Source organism: Vicia villosa, linkage group LG6, assembly GCF_029867415.1.
Source record: "Vicia villosa cultivar HV-30 ecotype Madison, WI linkage group LG6, Vvil1.0, whole genome shotgun sequence".
Classification (NCBI taxonomy): domain Eukaryota; kingdom Viridiplantae; phylum Streptophyta; class Magnoliopsida; order Fabales; family Fabaceae; genus Vicia; species Vicia villosa.
Window position 1 is genome coordinate 82,477,290 of NC_081185.1, and position 8,703 is coordinate 82,485,992.

The 8,703-nt window shown below is 32.7% G+C and overlaps 1 protein-coding gene across 5 annotated transcripts; it reads left to right on the forward strand.

The window, feature by feature from the left end:
- The first annotated feature begins 1,846 nt into the window (after positions 1-1,846).
- Positions 1,847-6,115, forward strand: LOC131611762 (B3 domain-containing transcription factor ABI3). Of its 5 annotated transcripts, none has more exons than XM_058883653.1 (8): positions 1,847-2,310; positions 2,529-2,821; positions 2,900-4,443; positions 4,822-4,914; positions 5,017-5,117; positions 5,228-5,280; positions 5,358-5,434; positions 5,775-6,115. In XM_058883653.1, the coding sequence occupies exons 2-8, from the start codon at positions 2,665-2,667 to the stop codon at positions 5,934-5,936; spliced, it is 2,187 nt and encodes a 728-aa protein (XP_058739636.1). In that variant the 5' UTR covers positions 1,847-2,310; positions 2,529-2,664; the 3' UTR covers positions 5,937-6,115. The 5 variants fall into 5 exon arrangements, with proteins under 5 accessions (XP_058739636.1, XP_058739633.1, XP_058739637.1 ...); XM_058883654.1 differs by having other exon boundaries at positions 1,848-2,310; positions 5,234-5,280; XM_058883650.1 differs by having other exon boundaries at positions 2,529-4,443.
- The last annotated feature ends 2,588 nt before the right edge of the window (positions 6,116-8,703 follow it).

Sequence of the window (8,703 nt, forward strand, 5' to 3'; positions counted from 1 at the left end):
AGATGTCCTCTCTAATCAACACCTTATTATACTCATTATGTGCTACTATATACTGCTCAACCTCCACCGAAGACGAACTATTGCGAACGGTTTCCAGTTTCTCCCGCAAACTATCCCTCTCAGCATTGATAGACCGAATACGACCTCAATGCCACCGTTCCAGCCCCAAAGCGCAATTAGCTATCCGCTCCGGTAAATGATGATACACATCACCGTCACCACCAGTCCAACCCTCATTTACCACTTCCTCAACCCCTGCTTCTTTCAGCCACCAGTTCTCAAACTTAAATCTTTTCCTCTTACAAGAATTCATGGCCGGATCACAAGACAACAATATAGGACTATGGTCAGAATGTGTAGCTATCAAGTTAAGCAGCTTAGCATTTGGGAACAGATGGATCCATTCAGAGTTAGCAAGGGATCTATCAAGTCTTTCTTCAATCCTACTCCATTGTTTGGTTATGTTATTTAAAATATTTCATTCCATCCCATACACCCCAAATTGGATGGAACAAAAAATGGAGAATTGGATGGAATAGGATGTAATGCATTCCATCATGTTCCACTCCATTCCATCATCTTTTTACCAATCCAAACAATGGAATATAATGTTATTCCATTCTATTCCGCTCCGCTACGTCGTGTTCCATCAATCCAAATATAGCCTAAGCGTGCTAATTCGAAGTAATGAATTTTCTTTCTGGGAAAGAGTGTCCTCCAGACATAGGTGCTATTTATACCGAACTTGGTTACCAATACCTACTTTAACATTTAATATGTATTACTATTCATATATATGTGAAATCAGATTTAATTTGTCGGATCACTTATTTCAATCTCGTGTCTAACATGTGTTTTCGAAAAAACATAATTTCAAAAAAAATTGAAATTTTTTTATCTTCATTATTGTATAAATAGTATTTTTTGACATGTCTACTTTAATTTGTTCCACCGTATTTTTGTTTAAAACAAAAATTTATGTAAATTTTCTTAAACGTTATTTAGATTTTTTTTATTATAATTTTTAAAAAAATCACTTAAAACTAGTTTAAATAATTTCTTATAATAATATTTTTTTAAAGTATATCATTTTAAAAAAACTGTGATTTTAAGTAAGTTTTAATTTTTTTTAAAGAGTTTAAAGATAATGCACTGTCGGTATAAAACAGTGTTACACATACGATCAATTAAAATGTCTTAATTTGCCATATAATTTCAGTTTTTTAAAATTAAAAATAAGATATATTCTCATACATGTCTCTCATTGGTTGACAGTGTAAAAATACTTTACACCGTCAATACATTTTTTTTTTCCTTTTTTAAAATTATTTTATAAAAATATTTTCAAAATAAAAAATATTTTTTAAAGATAAAACAAATGGGTCGTCATCGATCTCTTTTGTTTGTTAGATGCTTTTTATCAATAACTTGTTTTTTTTTTTTTTTTTGGTTTTTTCTTATTTTTATACATCTCTATTTTGAATAATTTTATCAATACATAATTTAATTTAATTAATAAAAAATTAATTTCATCAAAATATTAAACTATTATTAATCTCATGACATAATTCCCAACCCAATTATCATGACATTTTCTCTATACAACTAAATAATAGAAATAAGATAGTAAAACATTTATCTAACAAAACTAATTAAAAATGAAGTAGTAGTATAACTAGTAAGTAATGATAAATCCAAAGGTCACCTAAATAAAATTAAACTTCTCTTTGTGCAGCAGAAGACCTATTACTTTCTCATAAAGACTGTGTCACCGTTTAGCATCACCACTAAGATTTCAACGTATGTCTATAAAACACAGAATCCCAAGTACCTCATTTGACAAAACTAGCGGCACAAGAATCTTGTTTTATTCATTCCTTTCATTCAAAACCAAAACTACCTTTTCTCTCAAAACCACCAAACCACTTTGAACTTATCTAAGAAAGAGAAAATAAAATTATTTTTTTAAAGTGAAGAAAAAAAATAATGTAACTTCCTAGAACAAACCAGCATATACACACATGGGTGGTTTTGATTTTGGTTTCTAGGTTTTTTCTGGGTTTGTGAAGAAACAATCATTGCATCCTTGTTCACTCTCTTTGTTTCTGTCTAAAGTTTTTATTTTTTTTGGTTTTGATAATAGCCAAAGAAATCAAGTTTAGTCCTTTCGATTTTCTTCATCCATGTGCTTTCAAAAATCCTATGATGTTTTGTTTTTGTTATTGTTGTTGTATAGGATTGTTTGTTGAGTAAAAAAATCAATTAAAAAAAAAAGCACTTTTGGAATAGTGAAAGTCGCTTTCATTGAAGGTAAGAGAGGTTTTCATTATTAATAATTTAATATATTTTATGCTATGATAAATCCAAGTTGTTTGTGTGTTTTTTTTTTTTTTGTTGAGAGGTGAATCAGATGTTTTCTGTTGCATAATCCATTTGTAGGATTTTAAAGAATCTTATCTTGTTTTGATTCCTTAATTAGACACAACAACTTCACAATGTTTCAAATCTTTTCCTTTTGTACTTGATAGGTACATAAAAAAAATTATCCATTTTTATCTACTTTCTCTCTCCTCAAGTTGCACCATATTTCATACACTATCTTGGGAAAAAACTGCACCAGAAGAATAATTCAACAAAAGGGTGTCTTAAAGTTTGAAACTTGTTATGGAGAGTGGCTTAGATCTGCATGCAAAGATGGTGAATGAGAAAGAAGAAGACGGTTTTGGAGGTTTAGGAGAAGATGAAAAATTAGTAGCTGTTTCTGAGAGAGAGATTTGGCTTGATGATACTACAAATCATCAAGATGATGATGATCTTTTAGGTATGAATATGAATGATGATGCATCTGTGTTCTATGCTGATTTTCCTTCTTTACCTGATTTTCCATGCATGTCATCAGCATCATGTTCATCATCTTCATCATCTTCATGTTCAACACCATTGAAAACCATTGCATGTACTACTACTTCAACTACTACTACAACTGCAACATCTTCTTCCTCTTCTGCTTCTTCTTCCTCTGCAGCTTCTTGGGCTGTTTTGAAATCAGAAGGTGAAGAAGATCATCATGGTGAGAAAATGAAGAGTTGTGATGATAATAACAATAATCAAGGTTTTTTGAACATGCATGATCCATTAGATCATCATGGTCAACATGCAATAACTTTGGCATCAACTCCGTCTCTAGAGATTCCTCAACAACAGCAAGAAGAACAAGATCTTGGTGTTGGTGGTGAATGCATGGAGGACGTTATGATGGATACTTTTGGCTACATGGAGCTTTTAGAAACCAATGAATTTTTCGACCCTTCTTCGATTTTTCAAACCGATGAAGAAAACCCTTTAGTTGATGATTTCACACAAGAACAAGTTCTAGTGCAACAACAACATCATCCACAAGTTCCAATAGTTTTGCATGATGATGGTGAAACAAAACCAGACCTCAATTTTGATGGTGGTGCATGTGATAGTCTTAATGATGAGATGAGTAGTGTTTTCTTGGAATGGCTTAAATCGAACAAAGATAGCGTATCGGCTAATGATTTGAGGAATGTGAAGCTTAGGAAATCAACAATTGAGAGTGCTGCTAGAAGATTAGGTGGTGGAAAAGAAGGGATGAAACAGTTGTTGAAGCTTATTCTTGAATGGGTTCAAACTAGTCATCTTCAAAGCAAAAGACTCAAAGAAAACAACAATAACACAACAACCTCAAATCCTGTTCCTCAACAGCCACAACCGCAGTTTCAAGATCTATGTCCGAACCAAAACACGACAAATTCGTGTTTTAACCAAACTTCCTGGATAGATCAAACACAAACACAAACACAAATGCCTCTTGTTGTTCCTCCACAACAATTTTCGCAGCCGATGGTTGGAGTTGGATATGTTGGTGATATTCATTACACAAATGGTTCCGTTTCGAATAACCTTAACCATAATATTAACCTCTATCAACATGGTTCTGGTAATGAGTATCATCAATTCAATGTTGTACCGAGCTACAATCAACCGTCGTTTGTAGATAGCAACAACAATGTTTTACAACCTCATGGTTTGAGTTTTGGAGGATATGGAAACCAATATGGTTCTTATCAGTTTTTTCATGGAGGTGGTGGTGATAGGTTAATGAGGTTAGGTCCGTCTGCTACAAAAGAAGCTAGAAAGAAGAGAATGGCGAGGCAGAGAAGGTTTGTTCCTCATCATAGGAATCATCAGAATCAAGGTTCTGATTCGGTTGGTAGATTGCGTGGTGGTGGTGGTGGCGATAATTGCACCAATGATGCGGGTGTAAATCAAGGTAGTTGGATGTATTGGCAGAGTATGGCTGGTGGGAAAGCTACCGCAGTTCCGGCTGAGCCTGCGCAGCAGCCGGTGGAACGCGACCGCACCAACAATCAGACACAGAATTCTCATCTGGGTCGAAATGTTTCGGATAAGAAACAGGTTTGTGAATCATAATTTGTTACATTATTTGTATCGGTTATAATGTCATAACTGTGATCATCACAAATGCATGATTACGAAAAGATAAAGATAATTTGTTAATGGACTAGATTTGTATCTATAACCTATGTAGCACCGACGCCTAAGGCGTGTCTGTTTCGAAACACTTACACTAACACTTGTGAATACCTTATATTTATATCCATGTGTTCGTGTCATGTCTGTCCGTATAAATTGAACCGTCATGTCTGTCCGTATAAATTGTGGTTCGCATGCGGATGCAATATAATGGTGTAAGACGTTTCTGCAAAGGCATCACAAGATAAAAGTTGACAACAGCATTTTAATTACAACTTATAAGCATTGTTTGGTTTATAGGGTTGGAAGCCAGAGAAGAACTTGAAGTTCCTTCTACAAAAGGTGTTGAAGCAAAGTGATGTTGGAAGTTTGGGGAGAATTGTTTTGCCAAAAGTAATTTTTTATCTTTTGTTCTCTTATTAATTAAATATTTACTACATTTGTATAGATTAACTTTGTATTGATTCATACATTTGGTTGCAAAAACTTGAACAGAAAGAGGCAGAAACTCATTTGCCCGAACTCGAGGCAAGAGATGGCATTACCATTACCATGGAAGATATTGGAACTTCTCGAGTTTGGAATATGCGCTATAGGTAATTAATTAATCGAAATTTCATGGACAAATTTGTTTTTATTTTTATACATATATGATGATGCATTGAGACTAAAATTTTCTCTTTTGGATTTTTATTTCTTCTTGGAGCATCAGATATTGGCCAAATAACAAAAGCAGAATGTATCTACTTGAAAACACTGGTGAGTTCTTATTCATTGGAGTTTTTGTTTCTTGTTTTTTACAATTTTGTTTCATAAATTAATTTCATTTTATATAGGTGACTTTGTGAAAGCTAATGGACTCCAAGAGGGTGATTTCATAGTGTTATATTCTGATGTGAAGTGTGGCAAATTTGTAAGACCCTTCTCATCTTTATATTATTGTCAAGGTTTTATAATAGAGATAATTACTGTCAAAACAGTCGCGACAAAATGTTAATGTTATCGAAAGATGTTATATACCGTTTTTATGGTTAATTCACTCTGTGACAATCTCAATTAGTATCAAAACATTTGTACTGACCGAAATTGTAGTATTCATTATGCGGCCTTGACCATTATTTAAAATAATTATTTTTATTATTATTATTATTATTATTATTATTAATTTCTTGAGATCTACAAAATTAGAGTGATTTTTTTTCTTTTTTAAAAAATGTGAGAATTAATTGGTGGGAATATAATGTGTGATGCAGATGATAAGAGGAGTTAAAGTGAGGCAACAAGGAGCAAAACCGGAGGCGAAGAAAACAGGAAAAGCACAGAAAAACCAGCAGCATGAGAATAATAGTAATACAGCTGGAAATGAAGCGGTGGATAATAATGACATACCATCCTCACCAAAGAGGAGGAAATGAATGGATAAAGTATAATATTATGTAATATAATAATTATGTAATGTAATATAATATAATATAAATAGTATAGTATAATAAATAAATAAATAAAACTCTGAATTGAGCATGTGATATTCAAGAGGATAATAATTGTTGTGTGAAAATTATGTATGTGTGAATATATGTATCTCCATTTGTAACTTTGCATTTCCGTTTTGTCCACATTTTGGTGGAGGCAGGCTAAGGTTTTAGGATTTCATCCTATAGTGTGACCATTCTGCCCCGCTTTGTTTTTTATGCGGGCTTTTGCGGGTACTGAAATTAACATAAATTTTACAATTTTAAGCTTAAAAAGTGCGGTGTCCGCGAGTTTAGCCCGCTCTGCCCTCACATTTTTGCGGGGCGGGTCAAAATTTTAGGCCTGCACCTTCTACTATGACCGCTCCGTTCTGTTCCGTTTTCTTGCGAACTTTTGTGAGACAGGTCTAAACGGAGTGGACATGTCCGTTTGTCAACCTTATAAAAAACCATGGTGCAAATGAAAATAATAAACTATTTATGCATATAATCAAATGGCAGCGGCCAATTGTATTAATTGTGTTATAATTCATAGTGTTTGTGATATTGAAGAACAAATTGTTTATATCCTCAACTTTTTTCTTTAAACTGCATATAATATTTATGGAAAATGTTTTTTAAGAACTTCCTATATAATATTTGTGGAAATTAAATTGGTCAAGAGATTAGCAATTGAAAATTATAAACTAGTTATGCATATAATACTTATGGAAATTTAATTGGTCAAGTGATTAACAATCTTGTTTTGTAGGAAGAAAATTTTGATTTTGAAACATTTTTTTATTTATATTTCTAGATAGATAGTTTGCGTAAGCGTTCCCATTCACAAAAGTAATGTTTGATAGTGATAGCTCACTTCTTACTAAGAATCTCTTGAAAATTGACTAAAGTAATGCTATGGAATTTCATAGGCGGTTTAGAAACCAAGTCTATTCGAATCTGATGTTTGTGATTCCTAAAAAGTTGTTGAACCCAAAGATTTAATTATCATCATTATTTCGGATTTGTCCAACTGCATCGGCTCGACCATCAACCCTAAGACCACTACTATTCATATTCATCACTAAAATTACAACAGTGTATTTTTGTTTGAGGACATATGTTTTTGGTGGTTTTATTGATACAAAATTTAATATTAAGGTGTTCGATAGAGTAATCAAAGAAGTATTATCAATGATAAAACTCCCTTTTGAACATAGTCTCCTATAAAGTGATGTTTAATCTCAATATATTTAATCCTAAAATGTAAAATGAGATTTTTGGATAAACAAATAGCAGAAGTATTATCACAGAAGATATGAATGTTAGTCTCATATATTTGGAAATCTTCCAGTTGACTTTTCATCTAAAGCATATGTGTGCTGCATCCAGATGAAGATATATACTCAGCTTCTGCTGTTAAGAGTGCTATTGTAGATTGCCTCTTACTGGACCATGAGATTAAATTATCCCCAGAAACTGGCAGCTTCAAAAAGTACTTTTTCTTTCTATTCTATCTCCATCATAATCAATATAAAGAAAATCATATTAAATTGTATTCACTTGATTTATTATAACACAAACCAAGATTAGTATTACCTTTCATATACTTAAAAATTCTCTTAACATTAGTTAAGTGAAATTCTCTAGGATCTGATTGGAAGCGAACGCACAAGCATACACTGAATAAAATTTCAGGTCTAGAAACAGTCAAATATAACAGAACCTGTCATACCTCTGTATAATTTCTGATCAACCTTACTACTTACCTCATCTTTATCAACAATACAAGTCGGGTGCATGGGAGTTTTTTCTATCTTACAATCTGATAGATCGAATTTCTTCAAAAGTTTTTTTAGTATACTTACTTTGATGATTGAATTTTTCTTCTGAGCCTTGATTGATTCGTATTCCCATAAAGAACTTGAGTTCTCCCACTAGACTCATTTCAAATTCTGTCTGCATAGACTTAGAAAAATTCTTGCACGAAGTAGCATTAGCATAATCAAATATAATATCATCAACATAGATCTGTACTACTAGAATGTCATTTTGACTGACTTACAAAACAAGGTAGTATCAACCTTTTCTTTGGTGAAGTTATTTTCTAAAAGAAAATTGCTTAATATTTTATACCAAACTCTGGGAGCTTGTTTCAAAATGTACAACAATTTCTTGAGTTTAAAACCGTAATATGGATTTTTATCGAAACCATGGGGTTGGTGAACATTTACTTCCTCTGTTATGTAACCATTCATAAATGTACTATGAACATCCATCCGATATAAGATGATGTTATGATTTGTGATAAATGAAATTAAAAGACAAATAGACTAACCTGGAAACTAGTGCAAAAGTTTTTGTATAGTCGATTCCTTCTTGTTGACTATAGCCTTGTGCAACCAGTTGAGCTTTGTTTCTTACCACTTCTCCTTTTTCGTTTAGCTTGTATATACCTAATTAGTTCCAATCACAGTTAATTTGGGTCTAGGCACCTGATCCCACATATCATTGACTGAGAATTAACTTAGTTCTTCTTGCATAGTCAATATCTAGTCTGTTTCCAGAAATGCTTCAACTACTGATGTTGGTTCTGTAAGGGACACCAAACCCAGAAGAGTGTCTTCACATGGTTTGAAAGACGATTTGGTTTTGACAGGATCAGTCTTATCACCCATAATCAATTCTTCAAAATGTGATGATCTAGATCTAAGCTTCCTTAGAGGATTCT